Consider the following 18,061-nt stretch of genomic DNA (forward strand, 5'->3'; position numbering starts at 1 on the left):
CAATGTAAGTATTAAAATGCTTTGGATATCAGTATTTTTTTTCTTATTGTGACATAGTTATTATGACACTTTGGAAAAAAACTTTGAACTTTAAGCAATGAACTGTTTGAAGATAATTATTTTTCCTTCTAATTATTCTACCAGAGAGTCTATAAACAAAGACTAGTCTCCAAAGAGGAGTACTATAGAAGTGTTATATACAAGAAGAAGGTATATTCGATCCAGTATCTAGAAATACAACAGGGGGAATGGGACATTTGCTCTGACTGAGACGGCAAAGTGCTACACACACACACACACACACACACACACACACACACACACACACACAGGTTTTCTCTAACTTTCTGTAAGCCCCAGCCTAGATTAACGTATAGTGGGCACACTACCATTTCTATTGAATAAAGATGATGAAAAGAAAGAACAAAATGTTAAAGAAATATAGGAACTTTTTTTTTTTTTTTTTACAAAGTTGAGTAGTGAACATAAGCAATCAAATTTACTTCAAGTTCCTCTCTTATAAAATGTACTGTGTTTATATGATGCAAACCAGATCTGAGTTTCTCACAGAAACCACTTGGTAATTATATATCTTGACTAATGGTCTGATTTCCAACTTTTGTTCAAATGACGAAAAACAAATTTATCATAAACCTATATATGGTATTCTATTTTAAAACTTTTACAATGTATATAAAACCAGGTACCTTATATCGCAACTTAACAAACAAATAAATATAATTTGAGAGACTTGCAATAGAGAAAGGAGTGTTGAGAAAAACTATGGGGCCCTAAAATTCAGAGGGAGATCACTAAATGAGAGCTGCTACAAAGTCCAAAGTATATGAAATATCAACAGTTCAAGGATGGGGATACCATCCAAAACCTAGACTTGTGAGGCTAGTATTTTATAAGCCACAGAGGCCAGAAAGCAGAACAGAGTTCGAGTACATACACTGTTTGCTGAAACTGTCATACGTAACTGAAGTAACACATCACAGGCAAATGCCTCTCACTGAAGGACTGTCTAAATACAAAAAAGTGGGGAGCACTGTCTCCTCTGAAGCCCTGGTTATGTCACTTAAAAAGGTAATAGTAAATGAAACTGCTCTTTCAAAATCCTCTGTTTTGGCTTTCAGTTAAAGATGATGCTCTCTAAAGTGACCCGAAAGAAATCATTTTTTTTCCATTAAAATCTTGTAGACAATTTACGTTTACATATCTATGCACACATTACCAAGATATAAACAAGTAATAATTTATTTTCTTTTCCCTACTTGAACTAAATGTTGAACCCCTGCTCAAGCCTACCTTCAGCTCACTGAACATTTTAATTTTAAAAATAACGTCCTATATGTTTTATCTGTACCATAAAGTTATAATTAGTATTTCATTTTGTCATACAATTAGGACTTCACATTGTATACAATGCTTGTTAATTGCTTTAGGTCTCTAAATCTGTTTCTCCAACCAATTTGTAGCTCCTTAAAGGGGATGCATCTTCTCTTACTCCTTTTTATTGTTGTACTAGTGGCCTGGTGCATGAAATTCATGCACGGGGGGGGGGGGTCCCTCAGCCCAGCCTGCACCCTCTCCAATTGGGACCCCTTGGGGATATCCGACTGCCAGTTTAGGCCTGACCCTTCTCACAATCTGGGACCGCTGGCTCCTAACCACTCACCTGCCTGCCTGCCTGATTGCCCCTAACTGCCCTCCCCTGCAGGCCTGATCTCGCCCCCAACTGCCTCTACCTCAGCCCCCACCACCATGGCTTTGTCCAGAAGGAAGTCGGACGTCCAAAAGATGGCCGGTCAACCTGGTCTAATTAGCATATTACCCTTTTATTAGTATAGATTATATAGGATAGGATTGTTTAAATAAGGGGCGGGGGGGGGGGGGAGACTTTTTCAGCAGGAGGAGATGCTCTTGGCAAACAGAAATGCATAATCCCTATATCTGGACTGATAGCCAGCCATATGCACTATACTGCCAAACCAGTCATTAAAAAATTGAATCGCTTTCTTATACTTTACACCGAACAGCTGTTGCCCTTAAAACCCCTCCTCAGCCCCCACCTTAGGTTCTGCCTTCACAGTTCACCCAGATTAGGTTCTGATTGGTTAGTTTCTATGCCAGTCAGCATCAAAAGCTCCACCTCCTAGAGAGCCATTGGCTCCTCACAGTTCACCCAGATTTGGTTCCGACTGGTCGGTTTCTATGCCAGTCAGCGTCTCCAGGCCTATCTCCGGGCCTGATCAGAGAGGCAGGGCTGATCAGCAGCCGCCCCAGGCTGCTGGCGAGCAGGCTGACTGCTGAACTCTCAGAGAAAGAGAGAAGCGCGGCTGCTGGCGAGGTCCAGAGAGAGAGAGAGAGGCAAGGGCTGATCAGCAACTGCCACAGAGGCTGTGGATCAGACTCTGCTTCTCTCTCCAGGCCTTGCCAGCAGCTGTGGCAGCTCCTGCTCAGCCCCACCTCTCTCTCTGAGAGGTCAGCAGTTCAGCCCGCTTGCCAGTCCCCGCCCACCTGAGCCTGCTGTGTGCGCAGCCTGGCGTTTGGTCATCCCTTCAGTCGTTTTGGACGTTATGGACTCTGGCTCTTTATATATATAGATTCGTGTCATTGACTAGCAAGAGTATGCAAATAGGAAGGGTTCAATAAATACTTCTTGTATAAGTGACTGGCAGGTGAATTTTTTTTTTTTTTTGGCATTACTACGATCTTTTATTTTTTATTTTTGGCAGGTGAATTTTTACACATTAATATTCTTCAAACGTTAAAGTATCTATATTATTTGCAATTGCCAGGTATAGCACATTTCCTTATGTTAGTCAGCACCAATGACAACTCCACAGCTACCTTCACTGTTGTACTACTCTAAACCTACAAAATCTTTCCTCAAAGCTACCACATACTTGCTGATCTAATCATAATGAGAGCCACATCAGAATTTTGCCTACTTTCTAACTGGTAACTTAAGGTAAAAATTGCATTCTTCACATTTTAAAAGTTTTGCTTAAAGCATATAACTCAGATAAAGAAGGGCATATATATAGAATAAATTAGAAATACATATAGGAAATCAGAAATGAAACAAAATAACAGCTCTTTGGACACATGAACACATAATTTCTAATAGTTAAAAGCTCAAATAAACTCATTCTATATTTACTTTGTGTGCTGGGTCCTAGAATCTGAAAAAACCTTTACAATGTTTTATAATTTCTACTTTAGTTATTAAATCAAGATTTTAAGTCAAAGGGCAGGGACAATATCTCTTTTTTCTTCTAGTGGCCGACAGTGTCAGGTACATAGCAGTTGAGAATTACTGAATAAATGAGTAAAGAAAATTTACCAGACCACCAAATTCTTTTATGTATTCTATATTATTGCTCTCTACATATTTTATTGTATTAAAACACATTAGACTTTTGTATAATTGCCACAAAAATAAAAAATGGGGCTAGAAGATGAGGGCGAACAGTTTTGCCAAGCCTTAGGCATCCGGTATAGTATTTAGTTTGGCAAATGAAGTGATTATAAAAGAAGCAGTATTATAAAAAAACTTTATTTTTAAAAAAGTATTTTAATTGATTTTTTAGAGAGAGAGGAAGGGAGAGGGAGAGAAGATAGAAACATCGATGGGATGCCTCCTGCACAACCCCTACTGGGGATTGAGCCTGCAACCTGGGCATATGCCCTGACCAGGAATTGAACCAGCAACCAACCTTTTGGTGCATGGGACAATGCTTAATCCACTGAGCCATGCCGGCTGGGTAAAAATAACTTATTTTTAAGATCATACAAATGACCCAGTATGGTACAATCTAGTTTTAAAAAAGCAAATTAAACAATGCCAATTTATATTTACATTAAAACACAAAATATTATTTAAATAATAACTGCTATCATGATGTATGTTACTATCTCTGACAGTGTTGTCCTATAAATAAAAGATAATAGTTTTTGGCAGAAAAAAAAGGTTTTGCCAGAATAAATGTATGTATTTTAGTATTATTTGATATTCTATATATAAATATTTTTAATTTTTAAAACTTGTTATAAAAATAATAACAACATGTAACAGTTTCTTTCTTCTCTAAAGCACTGTTCAGCTATGCTCCTCTGGAAAGTTTATTTCATATTAGAATTTTTGAAATTGTTAAGACGATAAACTACGATATTTTTTTCCTGAGATTAATAATGATAGGATTCAGGAAGTTGAATTCATTATTAAATTCTGCCAACTTCCTTTATCTTTCATTAATATTTATCATATGGTAAATTAAGTACTAGCCTCCCTTCACTCCACTGTGGCCTGGTGGCTCAGTTGGTTGGAGAATTGTACCACACACCAAAAGGTTGTGGGTTCAATCCCCGGTCTGGGCATATACAGGAGGCAATCAATCGATGTTTCTCTCTCACATTAGTTTCTCTCTCTCTCTCTAAAAAAAATCAATAAAAACATACCGTTGGGTGAGGGTTAAAAAAAAATACTCGTCCCCCCCAACACACCTTTGATCTTTGGTACTCTCTTCTGTACCACAATCTACAGTCCCTGTGATGCTTTAAAAATACATCTATCTTCCTTTCAAGGGGTGGAACTTATTTCCTTGCCTCTGGAGCATTTAGTGACTTATTTCTAATGAACAGAATAAAGTGGAAGGGAAGGTTATGTGATTTTTAGAGACTAGATCATAGAAATACTGTGGCTTTTTCCTTGTTCTCTCTCTCTTGGATCTCTTACTTTCTTACTTAGAGGAAGTTAGCTGCCAGGTTATGAATAGAGAGATCCATATGCGAGGTCTCCTAACAACAATCATGTGAGTGAGCCACTTGGAAGTAGATCCTCCAACCACAGTCAAGCCTTCAGATAGCTAAAGCCTTTGCCCACATCCTGACTTCGATCACATGAGATCTGGAATCAGAACCACCCAGCTAAGTCTCCAAATTTCTGACCCATAGAAACTGAGATAGTAAGTACTTGTTGTTTTAAGCTGTTAACTTTTGGGGTAAATCTAGGGTATTTTCTATAACATATGATATGATTTGTAATACAATGTCCCTTTCAAAATCAGATCTTATCAAGAAAGACTGTGCAAACTGCCATGGTATACAAGAGTCGAAAGGTTTTCCATTAAACTTAATACTTCTCTAATGTCTCTAAACTGCAAGCACCCAATGATAAAGGCTCTGTTGTCTTGATTTTATATCCTCTTAGGAGTTAAAGGATTCTTATGCGTTGTTTGCATAGGATTAGCATGAACAGAAAGTGAACTATAAATTTTGTGCTTTCAAATAAAATTTTCTTTTAAAGGGCCCCTTTCTCCCTCAGCATATCCCTCTTTCCCCTCATCTCATTTTCCAAGGTGACAATGGTTGCCATTTGCTATAATGTCCATGGGTCTTTCCCCTCTCAAATATTCTAACCAAATCCTAAACAAAATAGTCTGAAGAAAACACATCCTCAAACCACCCACCAAACAGGCGGAGGAAAGGACTGTGGGTTGTTAGTAGGAGCTTCCTTCTGTTACTAGCTCAATGACTATATAGCCAGCTCTCAATATTCAATAAATCCAACTTATTCATTCTTTTAGAATATATTTCCTCTTCTCTTTTAATCCCTTATATATCTAGTGTGCATTAGCACTTTGGTTCTAGATATATAAAGGAAGATGAGAAAGTTAAAATGTAAGACAATTGGTTTTTATTTTTACTAAATGGTTACAGTATAAGATTGAGTAGATGAGATACTGAAGGTATTAAATATGTGGTGTCACATAAATCTTTCCCCTTTTAGTAATGACAATTAAGAGAACTCACTAAATTTAGATTTATTTCTTACCTGAAGCTTTATATTGTTTCCTCTTATTGTCTGTTCACAAATAAAGTTTCAATTGATGCAATATCAGTAATTCTTTGGAAATAAGCTATCTCTGACATGATTTCTGTTACTTACGGTTAATTCCAGCATAAGTATGCAAATATATACACTGAGTGGCCAGATTATTATGACCATCCCATCAGTACTTCACTGGGCCACCTTTTGCCTTCAATACTGCGGCGATTCTTCTTGGCATTGACTCCATGAGATGTTGAAAGGTCATGCGAGGAATCTGACACCATGCCTGATGATTAGCACTGTCCAGTTCTGTGAGATCTGATGGTTGTGGAACCAGCTGTCTGATGGCTCTTTTAACTTCGTCTCACAAATGCTCAGTTGGATTGAGAGCTGGTGATTGTGGAGGCCACCTAAGCAAGGTAAAGTCTCCCTCATGTTCTTGAAACCACTCCTGCACAATACGAGCACCGTGGCATGGCGCATTGTCTTGTTGGAACAAGTCATCTCCATTGGGATATGCCATCAACATGATAGGATGAACCTGATCAGCAATGATACTTAGGTATGTTGTGCTATTCAGACGTTGTTCCACACGAATTAAAGGGCCCAAATCATGCCAGGAAAACATGCCCCAAACCATAACACTGCCCCACCAGCTTGAAGGGTTGTACTCATGCATGTGGAGTGCATGCTTTCATGCTGTTTCCGCCAAATTATCACTCTGCCATCTGCTTGATGCAACTGGAAACATGATTCATCGGACCACATGACTTTTTTCCAATGCTCAACTGTCCAATCCTTGTGTTCCTGTGTGAATTGGAGACGTTTTATCTTGGTAACTGCAGGCAGCAAAGGTGTTCGAATGGGCCTTCGGCTTTCATATCCCATATGATGCAGTGTATGGCTAATTTGCCTACAAATGTCAGGTGGTCATAATAATCTGGCCACTCACGTTCAAATATATCCCATGTTCAAAGGCTGTTAAATCGTGCTGTTTACCCATATCTTCAGAAAAAAATCACTTCTACTGTCGTGGTAAACAACCTGCTTCCCTATTTAGAATGGTCTGGCCCTCTAGCAACTTCAGCGTGAAATTATAGCTAATTTGCCTACAAACATCAGGTGGTCATAATAATCATGCCACTCAGTTTATATTATAGATCAGCCGTGGGCAAACTATGGCCCGCGGGCTGGATCCGGCCTGTTTGAAATGAATAAAACTAAAAAAAAAAAAAAAAAAAAAGACCGTACCCTTTTATGTAATGTTTACTTTGAATTTATATTAGTTCACACAAACACTCCATCCATGCTTTTGTTCCGGCCCTCCGGTCCAGTTTAAGAACCCATTGTGGCCCTCGAGTCAAAAAGTTTGCCCACCCCTGTTATAGATAAAAACATCTTACAAAGTTAAAACAAATGTAATTTAAAAAATTCTGAAGAAGGTTCCCTTTGGACACTTATTGACTGAAAACTAAATCTAAAACTTTCATAAATAATGACCAATTTAAAATAAACGAAATTATTAACATATTTTAGAGTCTTTCACATCATCCCTTTTGTTCTAACCAAGACTGCTATTTTTTTAAATATATTTTATTGATTTTTTTACAGAGAGGAAGGGAGAGAGATAGAGAGTTAGAAACATCGATGAGAGAGAAACATTGATCAGCTGCCTCCTGCACATCTCCTACTGGGGATGTGCCCGCAACCCAGGTACATGTCCTTGACCGGAATCAAACCTGGGACCTTTCAGTCCGCAAGCCGACGCTCTATCCACTGAGCCAAACCGGTTTCGGTAAGACTGCTATTTTTTAAAAAAATACCTTTTACATAGTTTGAACTGGAGATATTTTACTATCTTCAAAGAAATGTAATAATGGAAATAAAAATAATTTTGATTAAAAAATAATGGTAAATAATGAAATTTAGAAGTCTTTGAAATAGGAAAAGGATTGTAAATATTATTTACTTAAGCACTAAATTCTTTGTCAGCATTTATAATTCAGTGACTTATTATGTACTATAATAAACCAAATCATAAAATATCCTAGAAGTCAGAATCATTGTTTCTAAATTTTATCTCTTGCAAAAGAAACCTAAACGAATGCTAGTGCCACTGTCTCTTGTGTTTTTCAGCATTTTTAGATAAATGGAAATTGAAGTGAAAGTAAAGACAGCTGAATGATTCAAATAAAAAAATGATTTTGAATTAAAAAATATGAACTGGGAGATACTACAGAGAACTCATTCTAAAATTTTATTTATAGAAAATTATTAAAATCAGATTTGATGTTAAATAAAAACAGGATAGTCTCAGTTATGGGATCAGTAACAGAATAGCCCTGACACACAAAACTAAAATCTACATCATTTAGAAGGAAAGAAAGAAACACAGTGCTCTTGACTTAATTGATAGTGTAAATATTAAGTGTCCTCATTTGTTAGATCTCATTTTATTCAAAAGCTGTCTCATCCCACTAAAACCCAACTCACCTCATTTAAAGAATTCCTTTTTAAACATAAAATTTCAATGGTTCAGAAAAATATGGAGAATAATATACATCTATATATCCACTACCTTGACTTAACAAGTCTTAACATTCTGTCATGTTTGCTTCAGATCTTTTCTTTTTTTAAAATATATTTTTTTATTGATTTCAGAGAGAAAGGGAGAGGGAAAGATAGAAACATCAATGATGAGAGAGAGTCATTGATTGGCTGCCTTCTGCACACCCCCCCCCACTGGAGATTAAGCCCGTAATCTAGGCATGTACCCTGACCGGGAATTGAACCGTGACCTCTTGGTTCATAGGTTGACGCTCAACCACTGAGCCATGTCAGCCGGGCAAGATCTTTTCTTTAAAAAAGGATAAGTTATACATACAACTGAAGCTTCCTTATCGTCTTCCCAGAGTCACACTCTCTTCTCTCACGGACTGTAGAGGTAGTCATTTTTTTAAAGAAGATGTGTACCCTTCTTACACTTTTACTACCTATTTGTGTTTTTATTTTTATTTTTTTTTATTTTTTTTTATTTTTTTTTTTTTTTGTTGTCTGTACCTTATCATTTTTAATTTCAGTGTCTAATTCTTCTGTCACAGGGGCTTCACCCCTGGCTCCCCGATTGCCGGATCAGGTGAGCTACTGTACTTCATGATTCACTCTCTCTTGCATACATGGTGTATCCTATGCTCGCCGCCAGCACCAAACTCAGGACCTCTTACAGGGGTGTCCCATCCGCTTTTGCAGTAATTGCCGTGCCCCCATCATACCCATCTCCTGTGTGGCTGTAACAATATTCACAGGGATTGGACCATAATAAGTCAGAAGGGGCCTTCGTGGTGGTGGTGGTGCCCATTTTTTTTTATTGAAATGTTGATCTTCCTTTTGTTTAATGGATGAGTTCAGTATGAATTTTGGAGAATAGGTCCTTATCTGAAAAAACATTGGCAAATATCTTCTCGCAGGCAGTGGACTTCCTTGTTTTGTTGTTGTTGTTGTATTTGTTGGCTTCTTCTTTGCAGAAGTGTTTTAATTTGACGTCGTCCAATTTGTTTCTTTTCGCCTCAGTTTCCATTGCCCTAGGAGCTGCATGAGTAAAGGTATTGCTGAGACAGATGCCTGATATTTTGCTTCTTCTAAGATTTTCATGGTTACCCACCTACGTTTAAGTCCTTTATTCATTCCCAGTTTATACTTGTATGGTGTAAGTTGGTGGTCTAGACTAATTTTTTTGCATGTATCTGTTATATGTCCAACACCAATTATTATATGTTTTTATTTTGGCTTTGTAATATCTTTAACGAAACAAAGTAAAATTTCCTCTATGTTAATTGAGTCATACTTTCTCTAAATCTGGCCTTTAAAAAAAATCCCCTGGGGCACAGTCCAATCTGTTCTTTGATTTTCCTTCCACTGATCCCAAATTTCGGCTGTAGTCTGCATTCTTTCAAAAGACAAAAGCAGAGCCGGAGGCCTCAGAGCCGCCCACAGCATTCTCCTGCCCGCAGGAGGTGCAGCGCCCATCCCCATCTGGACCTTGGCTGCCAGGGACAGTCAAAGCCTGAGACTCAAAGTGGCAGCATGTCATCGCCTTCACCGGCCTGTCTCCAGCAGCACAAAACCAGTCCTCCCAGCCAGTGCTCTGGGGACTGGCCGTCAGGGCCATGTGATGGCGCTGTCCCCTGGCAGCCGAGAGTCCCAGGCTTGTCTTTGGGCAGGCCTGGGCCAGGGCCTTTGGGAATCTCTGTGTCCATGGTATAAATCCGAGTGAGATTAGACACAATGTTATCAATGATTGGCTTGGTAAGGTCGCCACTAAACATCTGCCACCATGGCTTCTCGGCCTTGGCCTTGGCGGGCACCTGGACACCATAGACCTGCAGGGCCAGATGGAGCACCGCCACCGCTATGTGCTGAGCCTGGAACCGGAAGCACAGCCCCCCATGGTAGCTGTCCCGCAGCAGGGCCCAGGCAGTGATGGAGATGGGGGTCCTTTGCCAGCTGTAAGGATTCAGCCAGTTCTTGAGAGAAATCAGGTAGTGGAGCAGGTACCTGTGTGGGTGCTGAAAGGAGACTTGGAAGCGCAGTACCCGCAGCACAAGGAGCTCGCACTGCACAATGCTGTCCCGGATCACCCAGAATAGGGAGTCCATCTCTGCTGGGGTTGGACCCCAGCAGGTCCAGGGGTCCCCAAAGGTGTGGGCGGAGTCGGCAAAGAAGGAATGACGTGGAGACAGTGTTCAGTTGATGAGCAGCCTAGCCAGGATCTCCAGCCAGGATCTCCAGCCAAGTTCTGGTCTGGATCTCCAGAGAGTTTCTGGTTCGGATCTCCAGCCAGGTTCTGTGTCCATGTTCTCTTGCTAGGTTCTCCAGCCAGGTTCTGTCCAGGTTCTCCAGCCAGGTTCAGTCACCAGGTTCTAGTCAGGTTCTCTTGCCAATTTCTGTAGTCAGGTTCAGTCCAGGATCTTTTGCCATGTTCTCTTGCTAGGTTCTGTCTCTAGGTTCTGAGGCCAGTTTCTGTCCAGGATCTTTTGCCATGTTCTCTCCAGCGAAGTTCTTCTGTCTCTAGAGAACTTTCTGTGTAGGTTCTGTGTCTCCTGGTTCTGTCTTCTTCTGGTTCCGTATTCTAAGTTCTGTCCCTATTTGTGTTTTTAGAAACAATTATCGTAACGTTTTATATGTTTAAAAATTTACATAAATTATTCCCGCCTTGTCATTTTGTAGTTTCCATTTTTATTCAACATTTCTTTTGAAATCTAGGCATATTAATGTATAAATTAAGTTTATTTTACTTTTTCTAAAGTGTTTTATTGTAAAGATGTATCATTCTGCTATTGATGGATGATTAGGTTGTTTCTAACCAACATAGCATGCACATACTTGTACAGTACCTGTCTCCTTGCAGATAGGAAATATTCCTTTCTATCTTGCTTCAATGAAGACATTTGCTTAAGCTGATGAGGTGGCTTTTTTTTTCTTCTTCTTTTTAAATGAAGCACAGGTAATTGATAAAAAAGAAACACCCCAGAATGCTATTTTTTTAAATCCAGAATCATCAGTGTCTTACTATCTACCTTTGCATAATTTTTTATTTCTTTGTCAAATGCCTGAAAAGAGAATACCAGAAAATATGAAACCTAAGCCTTTTTTTTACTTGGAAATGGTACTTCTATTTAGGATCATGTAAGTCATTTGTATATACAGAACTTCTGTTTAGAATTCAGTGGTGAATCTACCTCAGGAAAATAAAATGAAGAAGATATTTTTATGTATCAGCATTTGAATGCTGCTTTTTGCGGAAGCAATCTTATGGTTGAAAAGAATCTTGCCAATATCCTCCCCTGTTCCTGCCCACCCAAGTTATGATAGAATACTGACTAAATAATTCAGGAAGGCTGTGGAACCTAATCTCTCATTTCTCATTTCTATAGGGAATAAGCCAGGGCGCAGTTTACCTTTGATTCTTTTTCTCTTGGTATTCCTGATTTTACTTTATCAAGTGGCTGATCAAGGGTCAAATTATTCTTCCTTGCTTCACTGTCTTCAAGCAGGGGACTACAGCTGTAACTGTTATCTGTAAAACAAAACCCTCTTGGACATAAGCAGGAAACTCTTGGTTTTGGTAGTACCTGAAAATGTAAACAGAATACAAATCGAAACCTCTAATTTTAAAGAGTAGAGACTTTGACAATTTAGATTTTCTGATTTCGATTTTGGCATATTTTCTTTATATTTGTTTTTTTTTTTCATTTCCACTAAACATACAAAATCCTTACTCTACTTAGTCAATGGTGTGTAAAATATGCAGAATTTATATAAGTTGCACTTTCAGGTATGTATTTCTTGTTTAAGATACTCATTTGTATAACTATTCCATGCTTATTTATTATCTGTGAGTTATATTCCTGGTTTGTATTTTAGCAGATTTTCATATATATATATATATATATATATATATATATATATATATATATACATACATATACACACACACACACACACACATATATATATGTATATATATAAATTCACATGAGAATTTTTTTGGCATAAATAAAATATTTATTTTTGTACCCTGTTTTGCTCATTTTGCTATATATCTTGAGTACATGTCATGTTAATAAGCTGATCTATTATCATCAGTTTTCTTGGGTACATAGCTGTTCCTTATATGGATGACTGTAATTTAACTCTTGGACATTTCTTTATTTATAGTTTTTCATTATTAGAAATGCTATCATGAGTATCCTTACATACAGATTTTTAAGTACATGAATGTCCATTTCCCCATAGGCCGAAAGTGCTCATTTCTTAAACATATGTAAATCAGAGAAAAAAATGGAGAAATAAAATAGAAAAACTCGACTTCCACCTTTTTCTAGAAGCGGTTTAAGAAACACATAAAAAATTAGCATGAACATACCTTGACTGGAATTCACAAGAAGTAATTGTGATTTTAGCTTGTCAATAATAGTTTGTTGAAGTGACAGCTGTTCCTGTTGCTCACGTATTCTCTGCTCATAGTTTTCAGTCTGCTGACATAAAAACCAGTTAGCCTGATATTTACTGAGATATATACATACATTTACTGTCTATTAATAATTATATATAGATATGAGTTGCCCATATTGCTATTTCCCAGGTATTGAGCATTTATTTATGATCTAAAAATTGGCTCCAGTAATGTATTTAAAATCATTACAAACATCTGTGATTGGAAACGCTTTACAATTTAAAAAATAATCTTAAAGAAAATTTCAATTAAAAGTTAAACAGATGGTTTCTGGTCCTTCAGTTAGGATAAAAATTATAATTTAGAATTTTATCCTTAATGATAACAAAGAAAGGCATGAATAATAAAAAGACATCATATTAAAGTTTTCTATAAAAATACCCCACTAACATAAAAAAGGTAAGATTTTGTGTCTTTTAAATAATCACACATTTGAACTTATTCTTAGAGGACAAAATAAAAAGGAAGTGGGTATAACTAAAACATTATGAAAACTAAAGGGACACATAAAAATGACAAAATCCAACTGATCATAAACTTCCTTTCTAAAAGTTTTAAGAACTTGAGAAAACAGCTAATTTTTAGTGGATATCTTAAATACCTTAATTTCCCTTATGTTTTTAATCCACCCCTTTTGCTATTTTATTATAATGGCTCTGAGAATTAAGCAGTGAAAGAAGACACAATTTGCAGAATACAGATACTGTAAACCTTCCAGCAAATTTGAAGATGTTGCATTACCATTACCAAATTAGTACAAAGTCTTCAAAATATATTACCAAAAATTAATAGAGATTTTTTTTTTTTACCAATTTCTATCACCAGAAGAACAAATAAATGACTAAACTGTAAATTCCTTGAAATGTGAGATGAGGTCCTAATCCTATCTAATAAAAGAGAAACATGGTAATTGGTGTACGACCGCTACCCTTCCCATTGGCTAATAAGGGCAATATGCAAATTAACTGCCAGCCAAGATGGCGGCCGGCAGCCAGGCAGCTTGAAACTAACATGAGGCTTGCTTGCTTCAGTGACGGAGTACTCCAACGTTCCCCGCCTGCCTTGCTGGCCTCTGAGCCTGCAGTTTAAGAAACATTATAATGAATACAGAAGCTAAACAAAACCCCAGAAACCAGCTTTCAGCGAGCCCGGGATCTCAGAGCTGGAGTTGATACAGAGTTTTGATTATAGAACTGAAACAAACCAGATATCAGCTTTCAGGAGCAGAGGCCTAAGAGCTGGAGCCTCAGAGCTAAAGCTGGCCCAGAATAAAAAAGAAAAAGAAAAAAAGGAGCAGTTGGGAGCTTCAGTTGGCCTGAAAACAGCCCTCAGCCCCTCACCCAGGCTGGCCAGGCACCCCAGTGGGGACCCCCACCCTGAAGGATGTGTGACCAGCTGCAAATAGCCATCATGCCCTCACCCAGGCTGGCCAGGCACCCCAGTGGGGACCGCCACCCTGAACCAGGACACCCTTCAGGGCAAACCAGGCGGCCCCCACCCATGCACCAGGCCTCTACCCTATATAGTAAAAGGGTAATATGCCTCCCAGCACCGGGATCAGCGGAGCCACGAAGCCTCCCGGCACCGGGATCAGCGTGACAGAGGGCAGCGCCCAAACCCCCTGATCAGCCCTGCTCTGTGGGTGATAGAGGGCGGCGCCCCAACCCCCTGATGGGCCCTGCTCTGTGCGTGACAGGGGGCAGCATCCCAACCCCCTGATGGGCCCTGCTCTGTGCGTGACAGGGTACAGAGCCCCAACCCCCCTGATGGGCCCTGCTCTGTGAGTGACAGGGGGTGGCGCCGCAACCTCCCCATCGACCCTGCCTTGAGTGTGACAGGGGGCGGCGCCCCAACTCCCCAATCGGCCCTGCTCTGAGCCCGACTCGGGGCTGCACCTAGGGATTGGGCCTGCCTCTACCACCCAGGAGCAGGCCTAAGCCAGCAGGTCGTTATCTCCCGAGGGGTCCCAGACTGCGAGAGGGCACAGGCCGGGCTGAGGGACCCCCCCCTCCCCCCCGTGCACACAAATTTTTGTGCACCGGGCCTCTAGTAATTTCATAATGTCCCTTCAATAGATATTAAGTATTTGATTTTGAGCTGATTCTTAACCAAAGTTCAAAATCAGTAAAGCTCGATTGTTTTCAGAGACTAATAAGCCTATAAATTACACAGCTGTTCTTAGGTTCCCAAAATAAGGTAGCTTAAGAAATTAAAGCAAAAAAACCACATTTTTCCAAGTAAAAGGTAAACTTTTATAATACACTTTAAACATAACTGACAAATAAACCAAGTGATGTGCATGCTGCCTGAGTGTAGTATTATATAACTTGATACTTCCATAGAGCTCTGCAAGGTAACTTATACATAGGACGTATTCAGTACATGCTTATCCTATCTAATAAAAGAGAAACATGGTAATTAGCCGTACATCCGCTACCCTTCCCATTGGCTAATCAGGGCGATATGCAAATTAACTGCCAGCCAAGATGGCGGCCGGCAGCCAGGCAGCTTGAAACTAACATGAGGCTTGCTTACTTCAGTGACAGAGGACTCCAAAGTTCCCTGCCTGCCGCTGCCGGCCTCTGAGCTTGCAGTTTGAAACATTGTTACAAATATAGAAGCTAAACAAACTCCAGAAACCTGCTTTCAGCCAGCTGGGATTTCAGAGCTGGAGTTGATACAGTGTTTCGATTATAAAACCCAAACAAACCAGATACCTGCTTTCAGCAGTGGAGGCCTAAGAGCTGGAGCCAAGCCTCAGAGCTAAAGCTGGCCCAGAATAAAAAAAGAAAAAGAAAAAAAGGAGCGGTTGGGAGCTTCAGTGACCCGCCAGCCTGAAAACAGCCCTCAGCCACTCACCCAGACTGGCCAGGCACCCCAGTGGGGACCCCCACCCTGAAGGGTGTGTGACCAGCTGCAAACAGCCATCATGCCCTCACCCAGGCTGGCCAGGCACCTCAGTGGGGACCCACCCTGATCCAGGACACCCTTCAGGGCAAACCAGCTGGCCCCCACCCATGCACCAGGCCTCTATCCTATATAGTAAAAGGGTAACCCCCTAATCGCCCTGCGGCTCTGTGTGTGACAGGGGGCGGGGCCACAACTTCCCTATCCGCCCTGCTCTGCTCGTGACAGGGGAAGGCACCCCAAACCCCTGATCAGCCCTGCTCTGTGCCTGATAGGCGGGAGCTCCCCAACCCCCTGATCGCCCTGCGGCTCTGTGTGTAACAGGGTGCGGCGCCCCAACACCCTGATCCGCTCTGCTCTGTGTGTGACAGAGTGCGGCGCCCCAACCCCCCTCTCCCCCCCCACGGGCCCTGCTCTGTGTTTGACGGGGTAGAGCCATAACCTTCCCATCGGCCCTGCCCTGAGTGTGACAGTGGCAGCGCCCCAACCCCCTGATCCGCCCTGCTGTGTGTGTGACAGGGGGCGGTGCCCCAACTCCCCTATCGGCCCTACTCTGTGCGTGACAGGGGGGAGCTCCCAAACCCCCTGATGGACCCTGCTCTGTGCATGACAGGGTACGGAGCCCCAACCCCCTGATGGGCCCTGCTCTGTGAGTGACAGGCGGCAGCGCCCCAACCCCCTGATTGGCCCTGCTCTGTGCGTGACAGGAGGTGGCACCGCAACCTCCCCATCGACCCTGCCTTGAGTGTGACAGGGGGCAGTGCCCCAACCCCCCAATCGGCCCTACCCTGAGCGTGACTGAGGGTGGCATCGCAACCTCCCAATTTGCCCTGCTCTGTGCATGACAGGGGAAGGCGCCCCAACTCCCCAATCGGCCCAGGGGCTGCACCTAGGGATTGGGCCTGCCCTCTGCCACCCAGGAGCAGGCCTAAGCCAGCAGGTCGTTATCTCCCGAGAGCTCCCAGACTGTGAGAGGGCACAGGCCGGGCTGAGGGACTCCCCCCTTCCCCCGAGTGCACAAATTTTTGTGCACCGGGCCTCTAGTCCTATATAATAAAAGAAACATGCAAATAAGCCATCCCTCTGCTACACTCAAGCCACGCCCACCAGCCACACCCACCAGCCAGAGTAACTATGCAAATTAATACGACAAAGATAGAGGTTAATTTGCATAAGCAGGTGTCAGCCGCCCCAGGAGGTGACGGCGGCCGCGGCTGCGGGCTCCTGGGACCTTCGCTGACCCAGGTGGCCGAGGCCACCTGCGCCTAGCCATGCCCACAGGCTCCTGGGACCTTGCCAGTGGAGAGAAGAATGTTTGGAGGACTTGGCAAAGCAGGAGACCGCAGGACATACAGCAGAGCGAGAGAGAGGGTGGCTTGGAGGGCACGGCTCCCTCTGTCACCCCAGCTTCCTCATCACAGCTGTGGAAACTTACAGCAGGGAAGAGGAAGTCCCACCCCCACAGAATCAGCCAGAATCAGCCATTGGTCAGACATCTCTCAGCAGCCTGATAGCCAGGACTCTCATTCACCTGCATCTCAGACCGTGACAGTAGAGAGGTGGGACTATATCTAAAGAACAGCTGTTGATACAACGTAGCTCTGCAGCCAAAAGATGCTGGCGTTATCGACAGAAAGTGTCTGCAGAGCAGTGTGCCTCTGATCTTGAAAGAAGGCGGTGCCTACGACAGGATGTATCTGAACACCAGCTACTGGAAAAACATCACTCTGATGCCAAAAACCACCGGCGTTATCGACAGAAAATGTCTAAAGACCAACGTGCCTGTGAAGTTGAAAGAAGGCGGTGGCGACGACGACGACAGAAAATGTCTAGAGAACAGTCATCAACAAGTACTACCAATACTGGTAGGAACTGCCTTCTCAGCAAACATGGAGTACATGACGATGCAATCCTCGAACATAGCTGTAGTGGAATGACTGTTTGATGTGAATTTTGCCTATCACTAAATTTCTCTGATGAAAAACCATCCGATGGGAAATTTACTTGATGTTGTAGCAAAGAGAAAGTCTGTCCAAATGATATACATTTTCCAGATTACCTGGCATATTTAAAACGATTAATTACAAACGAAGATTCTGACAGTAAAAGTTTCATGGAAAATATTTGTTCCATAAATAGTTCTTTTGCTTTTGCTTCCATGGGTGCAAATATTGCATCGCCATCAGGATATGGGCCATACTGTTTTAGAATACATGGACAAGTTTATCACCAGACTGGAATTTTACATCCTTCAGATGGTGTTTCTCGGAAGTTTGCTCAGCTCTGTATTTTGGATACAG

The 18,061-nt window shown here is 41.4% G+C and overlaps 2 protein-coding genes across 10 annotated transcripts in view; both read right to left on the reverse strand.

Moving 5' to 3' along the window:
- Nucleotides 1–18,061, reverse strand: part of TANK (TRAF family member associated NFKB activator) — a 105,603-nt gene that overhangs the window by 24,142 nt on the left and 63,400 nt on the right. For 7 of the 9 annotated variants that reach the window (XM_036318634.1, XM_036318631.1, XM_036318629.1 and 4 more), the window contains 2 exons: nucleotides 12,765–12,876; nucleotides 11,797–11,915 (listed from right to left, as the gene is read on the reverse strand). In XM_036318634.1, coding sequence (XP_036174527.1) covers nucleotides 11,797–11,915; nucleotides 12,765–12,876 — 231 coding nt within the window. The remainder of the gene's footprint in view (nucleotides 1–11,796; nucleotides 11,916–12,764; nucleotides 12,877–18,061) is intronic. The other 2 variants (XM_036318628.1, XM_036318635.1) reach the window with 1 other exon arrangement.
- LOC118661090 (cyclin-Q-like) lies at nucleotides 8,583–10,592 on the reverse strand. Its single transcript, XM_036318636.1, has one exon. It carries the CDS (start codon nucleotides 10,492–10,494, stop codon nucleotides 9,910–9,912), a length of 585 nt encoding a protein of 194 aa, XP_036174529.1. The 5' UTR covers nucleotides 10,495–10,592; the 3' UTR covers nucleotides 8,583–9,909.

This window comes from Myotis myotis, unplaced genomic scaffold, assembly GCF_014108235.1.
Source record: "Myotis myotis isolate mMyoMyo1 unplaced genomic scaffold, mMyoMyo1.p scaffold_m19_p_8, whole genome shotgun sequence".
NCBI classification, from domain to species: Eukaryota; Metazoa; Chordata; class Mammalia; order Chiroptera; family Vespertilionidae; genus Myotis; species Myotis myotis.